This window comes from Vulpes lagopus, chromosome X (assembly GCF_018345385.1).
Source record: "Vulpes lagopus strain Blue_001 chromosome X, ASM1834538v1, whole genome shotgun sequence".
Lineage (NCBI taxonomy): Eukaryota > Metazoa > Chordata > Mammalia > Carnivora > Canidae > Vulpes > Vulpes lagopus.
The window spans coordinates 92,205,754-92,221,542 of NC_054848.1; the positions used below are offsets into that span (position 1 = coordinate 92,205,754).

The 15,789-nt window shown below is 47.6% G+C and overlaps 1 protein-coding gene across 2 annotated transcripts in view; it reads right to left on the reverse strand.

Moving 5' to 3' along the window:
• Positions 1 to 15,417, reverse strand: part of TMEM255A (transmembrane protein 255A) — a 52,597-nt gene extending 37,180 nt beyond the window's left edge. For both annotated transcript variants that reach the window (XM_041740254.1, XM_041740253.1), the window contains exons 1-2: positions 15,210 to 15,417; positions 8,398 to 8,540 (exon numbers count right to left, since the gene is read on the reverse strand). In XM_041740254.1, the coding sequence (XP_041596188.1) occupies positions 8,398 to 8,540; positions 15,210 to 15,267 (201 nt within the window). In that variant the 5' untranslated portion in view covers positions 15,268 to 15,417. The remainder of the gene's footprint in view (positions 1 to 8,397; positions 8,541 to 15,209) is intronic.
• Positions 15,418 to 15,789: the final 372 nt, after the last annotated feature.

Below are 15,789 nucleotides of genomic sequence, written 5' to 3' on the forward strand. Positions count from 1 at the left end.
GCAGTTAAACTATGCCCATCTCCCGTCTGCTCGTATTTTAAATGTAATTGAAATGCGTTGTCATAGAGTGTACTGATTAAAACCTGGTTCTCTCACTAGCCTGGCTTTTTACCCCAGCTTACTTCCACCTCTGTCTATGGAAGAGCTCTTGAACAGACTGGCCTCTCTAAACCTCAGTTTCCTGATTTGGGAAATGGGGAATCTAGCAGCAGCTATCTCATAGGGCTTTTGCAAGCATAAACCAGGATGGTACATCCAAAGGACTTAGCACAGTGCCTGGCACACAGTAAGTACTCAGTAAATATTACCGTTCTGGGGGTTATTACTATTTTTGAAGACATTTCACTTTTGAGCAGTTCTAACCTAATTTGAGCTGGAAAATTCTATCATTGTTTGCTTGAGTTCATAAGAGGCCTTCATGTTTTCTCTTAGCTTTGCCTCCAATATATTCCAAAGCTTTTATTATTCAGGAAGAATTCTACTTATAGTCTGTGTTTATGGCACCCTAGTACCCTGGACCACTTGGGGAGATGGAGAGAAAGTCGGAGGCAGCTTCTGACACGAAACAGAAGTCCTTTGACTGAGCAGTGTATCAGTTTCCACAGATATTCACTTGATGTCTCCTGAACCCCCAAAGCAGTCTTGGCCTTCAGACCAGAAGCGAAGACTTTGGTTATTCCTAGCAGTCTCAAATGACTCCCTGATGGTAGTGGCCAGAAGAGGTGGGCTGAAGCCTCATGGAATTGACTGGAAAGACAAGGCACTCGGGACTAGAAGTCCCAGGTTAGCCAGTTACTTCATCCAGTTCCCTCCCTTTCTTTCTATCCCATTCTAATCCAGTCTGATTCATTTGGCTTTCTAATAGTCACTAAGTACTTGTGTCAGATAATAAGATTTGGCCCCTGCCCTCTAGGAGTTTATAGTTCAGTGAAGGAGAGACAAGACTGTGGGTTAAGGACCATAGGCAAGGAAGAAACACAGTGCTATCGGAGAAGAGAATCATTCATTTTGTATTACATCTCTGGCCCCACTACCTGTAAACTGTGTGACCTTGGGCTAGTCCCTCAACCACTCTGTGCTTGTGATTCCCCACCTATAAAATGGGAATCACAGTGGTAACTACCACACAGGGCTGCCGTGAGCATGAAATGAGATAAAGTATGCAATGTGACTTCTACTGCGTATTTACCGCCCCCAAAATGAAAACATGAATTCAAAAAGATATCTGCATCCCTATGTTTATTGCAGCATTATTTATAATAGCCCAGGTATGGAGGCAATCTAGGTGTCCGCTGACTGACAACAGTAAGGAAGATGTGGTATATATATGCGATGGAATATTACTCCGTCAGAAAAGGATGAGCTCTTGCCATTTGTGACAGCGTGGATGCACCTAGAGGGTATGAGGCTGGGTCAGATAATTCAGGCTGAGAAAGACAAATACTGTATGGTCTCACTCATATGTAAAATCTGGAAAACAATACAAATGAATAAACAAACAAAAAGAAGGATCAGACCTATAAACACAGAGAACTGACGGTTGTGTCAGGGGGGCAGTAGCGGATAGCAAAATGGGTGAAGGGGAGTGGGGGATAGAATCTTCCAATAATGGAATGAATAAATCATGGGAATAAAATGCACAGCATAGGGAATACAGACAATGGTACTGTAATAGTGTTGTATGGTGACGGATGGTAGCTACACTTGTGGTGGGAAGAGCATAATGTATAGAGGCTGAGTCACTGTGTTGTACACCTGAAGCTAATGTAGCATTGTGTGTCAACTACACTCAGATTTTAAAAAATTTAAATAGAGTATGTGGTGTGACTTGCATAAGGTAGGATGCTAAATAAATGGTAGTTCTAAGATTTCACATAGAAGGAGACATTTTAACATGGGGTCAAAGGCAGGTAGAGTTCATCAGGCAGGGAAGTAATATCTTTTTTGAGTCATGGCTGAAAGAATTCACTCACCTGGATGACAGATTGGTGAACTCACTAGTGTTGCTGAAACCACCGTACATTTGAAAAGCATTTTAATTTAAAGAACAAGGGGGGCACCTGGGTGGCTCAGTGGTTGAGCGTCTGACCAGCTCAAGTCGTGGTCCCGGGGTCCCGGGATCGAGTCCCACATCGGGCTCCCTGCAGGAGCCTGCTTCTCCCTCTGCCTGTGTCTCTGCCTCTATCTCTGTCTCTCATGAATAAATAAATAAACTTAAAAAAAAAGAACAAGGAGTAGTGGAAGGGGAGGTGGGCGGGGGGTTGGGGTGACTGGGTGACGGGCACTGAGGGGGGCACTTGACGAGATGAGCGCTGGGTGTTATGCTATATGTTGGCAAGTCAAAGTCCAGTAAAAAATATATATACAAAAAAAGAAAAGCATGTGCCCTCCATTTTGGTCACAGTAATACTATGGAGTTTAATGGAGCTGATGCCATTCCATTTGATAGACAGGAAAGTGGTGGCCTCAAGAATTGTATGGAGTTATCCCCACTTAAAGCAAGTTAATGACAGGGACAGGACTAGTTCACAGGTCCCCTGACCAACAGCTGGTGCTCTTTCAGCCACTCTGCTGCATTTGTGGTGTGTTAATAGAATAATGACCTTCATCACTGCGCCTCCCTCTCCAGGAAAGAAATTCCTGGCAAGGATGGAGTGAGAAGTCCTATTTGAAGAAGAGCTGAGAGGTCGAAAATTTTTTTAAAAAAGGACAGATCAACAGAATTTCCTGAAAGTGGGCAGCTGCTTCTAATCAACTGTTTACTCTCCTGAGGCCTCAGAGAGGTAAGCTCTGTGGTCATCCCTCGAGAACTGCATGGAATCATGGGAAGTGCAGACCTTTGGACCTCCATCTTGATTCCCCATTACCTGAATAAATAACCAATTTACTTTGTTTTGGCTGCCCTCCATCCGTTGAAGAAAAAGTCAAATAGTTAGAACTCCAAGTCAGATTTAAGGGCTCTTTTTGGCCTGGGCCCTGTAACTTCTGCCGATTCCCATTCACTGCTGCAGACGCCCAGCTGACGGTCAGATGGATTCGTCATTCAATACGTGTTCGTTGGACATCTAGTCTGCGGCAGGCGCTGTGCTAGATCTGAGATTTGGAGGCCAGAGGTTGGGGGTGGGGTATGATACCACGACCAATGAGACTCAAGGAGCTATAATTAGGTAAACTGGTCCACAATTCGTTCCCATAATCCTGAAATCCATAAAGCTGTTTTTGTTTTTTTTTTCTTTGTACCTAACTTGGTGGCAAAACCTTGAACTGATGTGAGATTATTTTATAATCTTTATCCTCTTAGTATAAAAATTCAGTTTATTAGAGAAATATAAGGGGCTGATGATGGGGTTTTTCTCAAGACCCCACTGGGATGTTAGATAATATAAGATATGCACTGTATTATCTTTCCAAAATAGAAAAAAAAAGTCTAAACTCGCAAACACATCTGATCCAAAGATTCAGATAAGGGATGGTGGACCTGCATAAACAAAGCCAAAGAATATGGCCCAACAGACGCCACAAAGGAGGATGTAAGTATTTTCCAGGAACCATGAGTAGGAGAAGTCTATGGTAGACCCCACTTGTGGAACCCCGCAGCTGAAAAACATCCCAGCCGTGTCTTTAAGTTGAGATAGAACAGAGCATTTGGATCAACAGAGAGAGAGAGAGAGCAGGGATGACATTCCAGACCAGGGTGAACAATGAAAGTCAGAGCAGCAAGGCAGGAAACCCCAAGGTGTGTTCAGGGCCAGGAACTGGCAATTTTGGCAAAAAAGGAGGAATGGGAGACCAGAACAAGGGCATCTTCAGAGATCCCCCCAAGTGACAAAGCTAAGAAGGCAACAGGGAGCCAATGAAAGTTAGAACTTTATGGCACGAGAAGTCTTATTTAGCAAACTTGGATTCGATTCTCATCCTTGAAATGTACTTCCGAAGGTAAGAACTGTATTTTATTTTATTTTTTTAGAACTTTATTTTAGAATGATCTTATATTTTAGAAAGATTTTCAACAAGGGGGAACAAAATTTCTGCCTAATTCACAATAAACCACAAAATCCTACTATCCAGAGCTCCGTCTGTTTCCTTAGCAGTCAATTCTTTAATGTAAACTTGTTGGGTTTATCAAAAGTCTTCACATGTAAAGCGGAAGCCACACTTGCCTAAAGAAAATTTCTGTGCTATTGCCTCAAATGATTCCTGTTGTCTCAGTCTCCTACCATCCCACTGTACCTCTGATATAGTTTTTCCATTAACTCACATACACACCCCCACCTCGGAGATGGGGCTGAAACTCTTTTTTTTTCCTTGAAAGAAAATCCAGGCTAGTATGGGCCTTAGCTGGAGAGAAGGTGCGAGAATGAAAGGATTTCCATGCTGATCAGGTGGCCAACCCCATCTTGTGGGTTGCTGGGGAAACACATTTAAAGGCCTCATTCTTCTGGATCTAAGGTTAAAGTGTTTACTGGGGAGGAGCAGGCTCGGTCTCCTGCCCTTTATACAACAACCGAGCCTCTTGTTTTTTAGGCCTCCTGTGCAGAAAGCTCACCAAAAACTCTTCTGTAAAAATCCCCAGCCAGGTTGTCTTTCTTTATTGGTTTTCATTTTTTAAAAATTGCACAGTTCAGCTTTTACAGATGACCACATCTTTAAAGATGCATGTGTGCTTATGTGTCTTAGAATGGTGGTACCACATTCCAGCTCGGATAGAGTAGCTTATGCTCTATTATAATGCACCTCACCATACAAGGGCATCTTGCTTGGCAAAATAAATACGCCCCAGAAAAGTTTCATGCGAGTTTGAGCTGTGCAAATATAATTATATTTTAAAATCCCTGAGATCTCAATATTTAAATGGATTGTGTATATGATAATTCTTTTTTTAATCTAATAACTCCTCCCTAATTTGTCTGTTCTGAAATTTTAAATTCTCACATACTGTTAACATATTTAACCAGCAGAGTTAATGCCCAAACAGCAGAGTTCCAAGTAGCCTGAAGTTTTTCACATTTCTATACAAGGATCATTTATATTCGGAGTGACCAATTTGCCAGTGTGGAATCTGAAAATGCCACCTATGCTCATTGTGGCTTTATCACAGAGCATATTTTATTTATTGGGTTTTAGTTCTCCACATGGTTGCTGGTTCACCTGAATTCGGTTCCCCTCGGGGTATTTATTAAAATGCAGATTCAATTTGTATTACTTTTTCAATCAAAATTAGTTCATCAAAGGGAAATTCGGGTTCCTGGGCCCTATGTGAACCTGCTGAGTCAGAATCTCTGGGGATAGGGAGTCTGGGGTCTGCATCCTCCCCCACCCCCTGCCCCGCGCTCCCCCACCAGTCATTGGTGTGCACACCAAGGTGGAGAAACCACTGGCTTAGAGCTTATATGGTACCTACCTCTCTAATAAGAAAATGATTCAATTAGTGAAAGCGCCTCATTCCCGGGGAAATCTGGATTCTCAGGCATGGGTCGTTACTCTATTTGTTACAACACAATCTGACCTCTAAACCCAAATGGATTTTCCTCCTTTTCAATCTGCAATCTTCCCCATTTGCTTTTGATAATTAAAATGCATTTTAAAGAAACAATCTACAGGAACTCTAAGAGCACATTTTTAAAGGTTTAAGCATGGGGCACACTGTCCTTTAGGGATGGTTGTCCTCTTAACATTTCAAGATTAGCTTTTAGTGAAGCACACACACACAGACACACGCCCCCACTGCTTCAACTTCCCCGGCTGGCTGAACATCAGGTACCCGAATAACAACAATCGCGAGCCCTCCATCCTTTGTTCGTGTATTCCAACCTAGCCACCCACAGGCCCATATTCTACAGAGAGGGTTCATAGCCACGGTTCCAGAAGAGGAGTTCCTACTCTGAAATGACGTGGAAAATACCTTTTCCTCACCCATGGGGAGTCTGAATCTTGGCTTGAGCCTTTGCTCATCCGTCAGAAATATTTTACAAAATGCAGCTACCTGAAGCACGCAAAGTCATACAGACCCTATAAATTGCCTTTCCAAGCCACCAAAGTGCAATCTTACCTTCCCTTTATCTCCTCACCACCCCCACCCCCCTTGCTTGTGTTTAAAAATAAAACCCAATTCTGCTGACAACTGGTTTTCTTGCCTCACCACAGGAAGTGGACTGGGTGAGTTCTCATGTCACATGGTTAACAGAGGGCACCGCACAGTGTGTGTGGGACACCTGCTTTTGGCGGCAGGAGGGAGCCCTGCGGGCCCAAGAGCTGCGAAGGAACTTCCCCGGGGCGCTGCAGCCTTGGGCTCCTGGGAGGTGGGAGGCCCTGCAGTGCAGGCTCCAGGGCTCCCTAGGGCTATTGAGGAGGCCTGCGGTGGACCCGTGGACCCAGTGGCCTAGGCAACCTGCGTCAGGCTTGGTCACTCACAGCGCCAGGCTTGTGAAAGGCATTCATCTTTAATCCCTTCCTGTCCCTTGACTTCTCTCTCCAACCCCACCTTTCAAAAAAAAAAAAACCAAAAACACAAAAACACACCAAACCAACAACATAAATACATCTGCCCTCTTTGCTCTACTAAAAAGGAAAAAGGAAAAGAACCAAAAAAGAACTGTCCTAAACTTCCTTCCTGCTCTCTACAATTAATTACAAATTAGAACTGGGAAATCATGCAAATGATAGTGAAATATGATGAAAATGAAATATGATATGAGCCAACCTCTAGAGTTAGGCTTTGGGTTCAACAGCAGTGCGTGTAGATCCAGATGAGGTTTGTGTTTGTTTTTGTTTTTCTTTTCTTTTCTTTTTTCCCAGACTTATCGAGGTATAAATGACAAATAAAATTGTGTATGTTTAAAGTACTCAACGCAACAATTTGATGTAAAATGAGGTTTTGTATGTCAAGAGTTCCGTGGTTTTCATGCACCCTGGGGATGTGAAAAGCAATCCACTGACCTCTGGAAGAAAACTTGTTTCCTATTTATTGTTTATCTAAAGTAGTAATAAAGAAATTGAGCATTACAAATATTCAGTAAACAGACTGTCACTGGTGCCCTCCCCAGGTCGTGAATGTCAGATGACAAGGTGGGCTGTCTGGATGGAAGGAAGGCGAGATCCAAGCAGCAACAGGTTGATGTTGATGGTGGGTCATTTTACGTGTGTCTGGACTGTGTTACCTAGTTTTAACTAAACTAGTCCCTATAAAATGGACAAGTGGTTAGGAAAGGCTCCTGTTGAGAAGCCACAAATTGATGATGCCCCTAATAATGTAAGCAGAAGCCAGCCACAAGAAAATGGCAGAGTTGACACTTGTCTTGGGATGAGCTTTCTGTCAGCTACATTGTGGGATCAACATTAAAAAACAATGATGCCACGTTGTATGGTGACAGATGGCAGCTACACTTGTGGTGAGCATAGCATAATGTATAGAGATGTTGAATCACTATGTTGTACACCTGGAAGTAACATAATATTGTGTGTCAACTGTACTCAAAAACGTTTTTAAAATGATGCCAATGATCATCTGATCATCTCTGATAAGTCAGGCAAAAATACTCAAAATTATCTAGTGGGCTATTTGAAATAAGGATGTATAGCCACTACCTTTATTTTTTTTTTACTTTTTTTTAATTTCTTATTTATTTATGAGAGTCACAGAGAGAGAGAGAGAGAGGCAGAGACACAGGCAGAGAGAGAAGCAGGCTCCATGCACCGGGAGCCTGATGTGGGATTCGATCCCGGGTCTCCAGGATCACGCCCTAGGCCAAAGGCAGGCGCTAAACCGCTGCGCCACCCAGGGATCCCTAGCCACTACCTTTAATGTCAGACTTCAAGTGAAGTGCGAATCGTTCTTTGAAATTTTAGTGTTAGTATGAGGGTATTACAAATTATTGTTTATTTTTAATCTAATATTTGAATTTCCATTTATGTATGTTTTATGAACGTGTAGAAAACTTCTAAGTGAATAAATACACACATTTTAGAAGCAAATATTCCACATATCTTTCCCGATAGGAATGCATGACTACTTTGGAGATCAGTACTGTGCGTCACAGAGTGTTGAGCTGTGGTCAGATTTCGGGTCAGATCAGACCCCCATTATATATAGGAAAGCAGATGCCCAGAGAGAAAAGGACCTTAACTTAGGGTTAGCACTGCTAGTTAGTACTATCCCCTCAACCAGAAAACCAAGGTCCTAGAGAATGAGGTGACTTGCTCAGGATCATACTGCTAATTAGGGACAGAGCCGGGATTCTTCTGATTTTCAGAAGTTGCCCCTCTATACACACACACATAGGGAAACGCGAAAACTGAGCAAACACTAGAAACTCCCGCAGAACTAAAAACCATCAGAGTAGAACCCGAAAGATGGTAGGCAAAAAGCCATTGGGACCTACCTATGCCCATTATACTTACAATAACTCCTGGGTAATAACCTCCGACAGTCACATTCTGGGTCCTAGTGGTTGCAGCAAGGCCCACCGTGAGAATTAACACAGACACGATAAGCAAAGTCACGGTGACATAGATGGAGTTTCGTTTCCTTCGATTGAAGGCTCCTGAAAGCACACAGAGAAACTGAAGCTGCTCATTGTGGCCAGAGAAGGAATGGGCTTACAGGAGAAATTAGGAAGGTCTTCCTTTCCTACTCCAACTGGTACCTGGGGTTATCTCTGGGGAGTGGGATTATGGGGAAGGGATGGGGCTTCGTTTTTTTTTTTTTTTTGCAGTCATCAGGTGCCATGTTTACAATAAAAAAAACATATTTCTAGTTTGAAAATGAACAGCAGAAGAAATCTTACCAGTTACATAAAAACGGAAAACAAATTTTTGTGCTCTCCGCATTCTATAAAAGATGTGTCATATCCACTTAGTAGAGTGTTTTTTTAGGCCGAATTATAAGGCATATGATAAATGGGAAGTGTACGTGTGGAGGTATTAAATGAAAATATTTTAAAGCCATTAAGCGACCAAGAAGGGTTTTTTCATAAGCTGGAGATAGGAAATTTCATTTTCAGTGTAAATATCACAACCAAGCCAGGTACTGGGATTTTTTTTTCATTTATTTCTGACATTTGCCACCTTATGTATAAACTTTAAAATGGTGTGTTGGCAAGATTTCTCACATAACAAATGTGTGTAATAAAGTAAGTGTTTGGAGGCCATTAGTCCACAAAGATATGTATCGAGGGAGGTAGATGGGAAAGATTATAACTTATACACATTTGGGCTTATGTGAGGGTGACATAAATATAAATGACAAGAAACCCGTTCTCCTACTCAGTGCTTATCAGACATGATAGCGCAAACCAATATTTTTTTCAGAAACAGGCTTATTAAGTCAGATAGAAAAATGGCATCTAGGCTCGCTTTTGAATTTAATTTTTTTTTTAAAGGAATCAAGCACCGCTCCACACTCTGCCTGCATTTCTCTGGCGAGGGGAAGGGGCTCTCAGCAGGAAATAGCAGGGATGAGTTCCCACCTAGGAGTTCGGTAAACACAAGCAATGGGGGAGGGAGTAAGAGAGTCCAGTTCTCCAGTGAGAAGGATGAAGCAGCAGGGAGCCTTATGATGGGGTCGCCCACCCAGGCGGCTTGAGTGGCATTTATGGGCCTAAAGAGGCCACTAGAATCTGCTCCCAGGACCCCATCATTCTGGGAGGCCTCTCTGCAGCCTCCAGGCAGCAGCCGCCTTTGAAGCCGCCCAGACTGCACCACTGGGAGGGAGGGGAGAGGGGACGAAGGAAGGGGGAGGGAGACGAGACAACTGGGGAGACCCGGGGGCCAGGTGTGCGGAGGGAAGGGCTGTGCCTTCCGCTGTGGACGCAGAGAGCCAGGAGTGCCACCCTGGGTTCGCTCCACCACCCATCTTGTCTTGCCCAGTGCGGGCCCTGCCGAGGGCTCCCAGGGAGGTGGGAGGGGCTGGCGGTCTCCCCTGACGTCAGCCTGCAAAGTGAGGGACATGACTCATCAGGGTCATTTCTAATGCGATCCCGTTCTAAGACTATTTCACATTGAAATGTACAAGGGGCCGCAGCGGTGACAGGGACCCATGGCCTAAAGCGCCAGACCTCGCCCTGGGAGGAGAGGTAGGGAGAGTTGGGAGATGAGGCTCCTCTCCAGTGGGGCCTGAGTCCAGCCTCCTCGGGAAAGGGGCATAAAGGAACTCTAGTGACATCTGTGACATCAGGGCCCTCCGTGAGAGAGGGCTATTTGGGATGCAGATGGCAAGCAGACTGGCGGAAACACCTCGAGCAGGGCTGGGAGAGGCGGCCCAGGGTGGGGAGGGGAGAAGGGGGGCAGGATTTATTTCCTGTTCACCTGAAGGTTAGTTTATCCTTTGGTGGCATCTCCAGAGGCCCTAAATGAGTGTCTGAACCGGGGTCCCTGCGCCTATTTGATGACAGACACTTCGCAGTGAATCTTCGAGTTGGTTCCACTGAGGGGCTCTAACAGAAACCTACCATCATGATCGCCTTCCATTCCACCTGCCTTCTCCGATGTCACTCGCCCCATATAAGCCTTCCCCTGCCTCAGATTAGCAAAAGACAGTGAGGGAACATCTGGAGACACCACGGGTATCTTTGTGACACTGAAAAGTGCCTCAACGCCTCACATGGAAAACGTAGAACTTTAGAGACTAAATTGGGGGAGTGTGCATGTGGTCTTCCTCATTTTTTTACGCTCTCACTTGCCTGCTCCTTTCCTGCCAAGTGGCTTTAAATCCTATTCACAGCTCTTGGGTCTCCTTTGCAAATATCACTCTAGCTCTTAAAAGCATAGGAGCCAGGTCAGAAAAGTGACTCAGCAAACCACATGGTGTCATTTGAAAAATCTATTTTTTCCCCCCTGCTTTAGAACCTGAACTGAAAATCCAGTCAGTTGAGAAGCCCAGGCAAAGAGCCTACACACTTACCAGGGCCTTTCCTCCAGATAGGATTTGCTTTGAAAATTCCCAAGTAAACTCTGCAATCAGTAGGTTGAATATCTACTCTGTCCCCCTCACACCTTCCCCCAAGTCACTCCCTACTTTACACTATAAGGACTATAATTGTGTAAGTTGAAATTATTTCTAGTTGCACTTGGGAAGTTGACCATCATAAGGAACCTCAGGGTGAATGCTTTTGAAAAGTGAAGAATCACGTCTCCATTTCCCTTTAGTGTCAATTCCACTTAAAAGTCTCATCTACTAAGAGCAAGACACACATGCTCTCTGAATGCGTGGTCCAGGCTACTAAATAAAAGGTAGCTCATTTTGTCTGGGACATTTTCCTGGTGGTTGTTTCATTGCAGAAGGGAGCCCTGTTCTTATTAGCCTGCCTTAGATGTTCTCATGAACCCAGGAACATCTGATTCTGATTTTGTTCAATCAATCCATCGAAAACCTCCATCTGATACCATGAGGTACTTAAATAAAGCAGGAGGTTCTTGAAAACAGTGCCTATCGCAGTGTTTGATATCTAGAGTGCAGTCAATACTTGTTGAATAAACAAGAGGCAACATATCGGAATTGCTTCCCTTCTAAGCAAAAAGGCGTGTGCGTGCGGGGGAATTGTGTGAATAAATATAAGCTGGGTTCATAGACTGGATTTTTAAAAATAGGGCACACCTGAGGGGTCCCCAGAACTAAAATCCTTCTGTTCAACTAGTGTCACACAACCCCGATGTCTCTCAGTAGCCTGACAACTTGGCACCCAGTATATTTCTGTTTAAACAACCACCACCACCCCTGCAACCAACAGCAGTGGGAGAGTCTGAAATCCAGTCATGGGCTTCCCTGCTCCCCTTCCGCCCCCAGCAGCTTCCCTGCAGAACTACTGCTGCAGACCTCTCTCTCTCTCTCTCTCTCTCTCTCTCTCTCTCTCTCTCTCTCGATCTCTGCAGTGCCCCACCTCCACCCCAGATTCGTGAGGACCAGGATGCTCAGCTCTAGAAGCGCCCAATTATTTGCTGTCTCCACCCTTCCAGATACAGCCTGGTTCCCCCCCCCACTCCCTGGTCAGAGCCCCCACCTGCACTGCGGTCTTTGAATCTGAGTCCCTCCCTCCCTCGAAAACCTGCTCAAAACTCACCTCCTCCAAAAGTTTTCCTTACCAAACTTACTCTCCTCTAATTGCTCATTATCTCGTGTCCCAGAGTTCCTATATATACCTTACTCAATACACATATTAATTGTAACTGCTACGATCACCATTGTAATTGTGGGTCTGGTACACAACCCATATGATAACTCCAGTTCGGGGATTATGTATCTGACAGGAATGCAGGTGTGGGTTGCCAGGAGGTGGGATGATTGTCTCTGCTTACTGATGTTTCACCTTGTGCATGTTCTTGGTCACCCCCTTAATAATAGGGTGCAGTAATCGCTGTCAGAGGGCAGCAAGGACCAGGGCCCAGTATCCTGTCCTGTACACTATGTTGTCGATGACTGGCTAACGGGGGTGGGGGGCGGTGCTCATCTTTTCAACGGATTAGGATTTGCTTACCTGAATTGAGCTTTGCCACACAGGGAGGGTCCCAGGAAGTCCCAGCCTCACGTAGGTGGAAACAGGTGGCTGCCCACAAAAGACCCTCAAGGCTCTGCCAATCTCCCAAACATTTCCTTAAAGGTGCTGATATCCGGTGTCCTGACCCCCCTCCTTTTGCAGTTCTTTGACCAAAGACCTCCAAGGCCACTGGTGAATTACAAATGTGTTACTTGGGAGGGAAGGGGGGGTCCCCCGCTGTAGTAGAGATGCCTTAGCGCCTGGGGGCGGTGTTGCCAAAAGGGGTTTGCTGGGAGTTGGGATGTAGGGGCGCTGGAGTCCAATTACCATCTTCATATTGCCCAGCGCCGCTAGGACCGTCCCTCTCCAGGCAGCCAGCAAGCGTAGCGCGCAGGCACCTTGGTGCAATGTGTGTCTGTGTGTTTTAAATTTTATTGTTGGGGCTGCAGTTGTGTCTTGCCGGTGGAGGAAATCCCCTCTGAAATGCTGCCCCTTGGGGGCTGTAACACTACCCCCACCTCCACTCTCCTCCCCCGCCATGCAAGGGAAGGTGGTGTTGCCAAAGCTGAGTTAAGTGGGAGTAGCTCCTAAATAGCCTAGACGCTGATTCAGGCCTTGGTTGTGCGGGACCCGAGCCAGGGAACTCCGGGGAGACTCCCCTGTCCAAACTGTGGAAACCCAGGGTTACCACTCGACTCAGGAATTCGCTAGTGCCCTCGGTCTGCGGACTTTACAAAGCGGGATGCGTGGAGCTGGCTCGCGCGTCTATAAGGGATCTACAATTCTTTGCCCGCAGTGTGGAGTCTGGGCTGGGCAAAACCCACTCAGCTTCTTGTTGCGCAGACCTTTCTAGAAACGTAAGATTGGCCGAGGGCCCCCAGGAGCCTAAGAAAGAACTCTCTTCATCGTGTTCCCCCACCCACAGAGCCGTGTGCCTAGTAGCGACAGTTAAGGCCCTGGCCCCCTAACCTGAGCACTCCCCCGCAGGCAGGGGGCCCGGCGCGGGAGGCCGGCTTTGCGGGTGGCTGTGGCCCGCTGCGGGAATGTGCGCTGCGGGCCCTCGCGCTCTTCCCCCCCCCAGCCCTCCCTGGCGCAACAGTCTGGCGTCGGGGAGCCAGGGGCTGCGCTGGCGCCACAGCTGGCCAAGGTGAGGAGTGCATTCTGTGTGCAAGTGTGCGCGCGCGTGCGTGAGTGTGTGTGTGTGTGTGTGTGTGTACGCGCGCGCTTGTGCTAGACAGCTGGGGAGAGTCTGGTACTGCTGGGTTCTGGATTCGGACCCAAGTCCTTGGCCTTATTTGGACCACACTCAAAAATAAAAAAGATCAAGTTCTTATACTGAATATGCAGAACCATTGAAAATACGGATCTTCCCACCATCTGGGAAGTTGGGATGTAGGGGCGCTGGAGTCCAATTACCATCTTTCAGGGGCCCTTCTTTCAGGGACACTTTCAGGGGCCCCTCCGGTGAACGAATTCTGTTGAGACTCGGTCTTATGCAGGCTGATATAGGGGGTTCAACCCTCTCCCCGCCCCCTCCTCTAGAGATGTTCCCACGAATTCATTACAGAAGACCTGAGCAGATTGGATGGCAGGAATTCGGGACGGAGGAAATTTGCAGAATGTAAAGTATGTTGGCAAGACATAATTTGATTTGGTTCGAGTGTATCCGAGGCGAATTTTAAGATTAGGTGGGATCATGGTTTGACAATCCCCTCCCGCTCTCCTGGGCTCCAAATTAATTTCTCCGCCCAGTGAAATCATAGGGCTTGGGAAGGTGCCTAACAGCTGAGGGGGACTGGGTTTGTGTTCTGTTTGTAACTACCAAAAAGCAGCTTCAAGGGACAGCCAAGTTGGTGTCTAGAGGTAGCTGTGCCCCAGATGTGATGAGGAAAAGTGTTGAACCTAATCAGGCTGGTGGGTCCCCCTCCCCCTCCATTACACCCCGAGAGAGAAAGCGCGACTTCGGAAGGTGCGCGGGCTCGCGCTCGCTCTTTCTTTCTCGCGCTCTCACTCGTCGTCCCCCCCACACACACACTTTTTTTTTTTCACACTCACGCACATTCCTTGCATTTGGAACAGAATAGGAATCAAATTCAAGGAATGTGGATCCTGACGCTGCACACGGCAGGGATGGGCTGTCTTGAGTGATTCCTTAGGAATTCCCCTCCCGCCAACCCCCCTCCTTTCTACTCCCCCCCGCCCATCCCCCAGGGTTGCGCAACACCCCCCCCCATCAGCGAGGTGCAAGTCTGCCCCCCCCCCACTGCAGCTCTGAATTTCTGGGCAGCTTCGACAGAGTTGGGAGGGGGCGAGGACTCTGTTCTCCTAATTGTCGTTAGTCGTGAGCTCTTAGAAGTGACGGGGACTTTGCAAACAGGGAGCGTGGAATGGAAAGCGAAGGCGCAGGTTGCAGGGAAGTGTTTTGATCCCCAGACAGCTGGAATTTACCACCGGCTGCAAGTCTGTCGGCACACGCACAAGAACACGCACACGCCCGCACTCCGGGCGCCGGTACTCCGACGCAAGCTTGGCGCTCCCGTCTCCGCGCGTCGCCCCGGCCCCCCCCCCCGGGCCGCTCCCCTGGGGCTCCGGTCGGCCACCCAGACGCTGGGGCGCGCGGACCCCCTACCTAGCCCCGCTTCCCGCTCCATGGCTCCCGGGGCGGCCGGGGCGCTCGTGGTCCAGAGGGCAGCGCACTCACCCCTAGCTGCCGCCGCCCGGAGGAAGGGCGGCTGGACTTACCCATGGAATCGGGCAGGGACATATCGCTGGACCGCTGCTGAGTCAGGGACTGATGCATGGTGAAAGCTGCCCTGTGGCCCCGGCCCCCGAAGCTGCTTCACGCGCCCCCGGCTCAGGGCGCCCCGCAGAGCATCCTACTCCGCGGCTGCCGCTCCTGTCCCTCCGAGAGCTGAGAGAGACTGCCTCTGGTTGCGAGCTGCAGCCCAAGTGTCGCCTCCCCCTCCCTTCCCCTCTTCTCCCTCCCTCCTCTTCTGCCTCCCTCTGCTCCGGGAGGCAGCAGCATTGGCGGTCCGATCAGCGGCGTGCGCTTGCGCAAGACCCCCCCTCCCTCCCCCTCGGCCCCCCCATCCTAGTTATCCACCTCCCAGCCTCCCAAGCCAGACAGGGAGCCGTTTTCGCCCGTTGGGGCCAGGGCTGCGCAGAGAAAGAGGGGGAGGCTACAGCCTGGGGCCTGTCGGCCTTCTCTGTACTTTGGAGAGAGGGTCTTGGGCAAGCATCCTGTTCTAGGATGTATAATTGGGGAGGGGGCACAGTCAGAGGTTCAGAGCTGATGAACACACACACACACACACAGGCACGC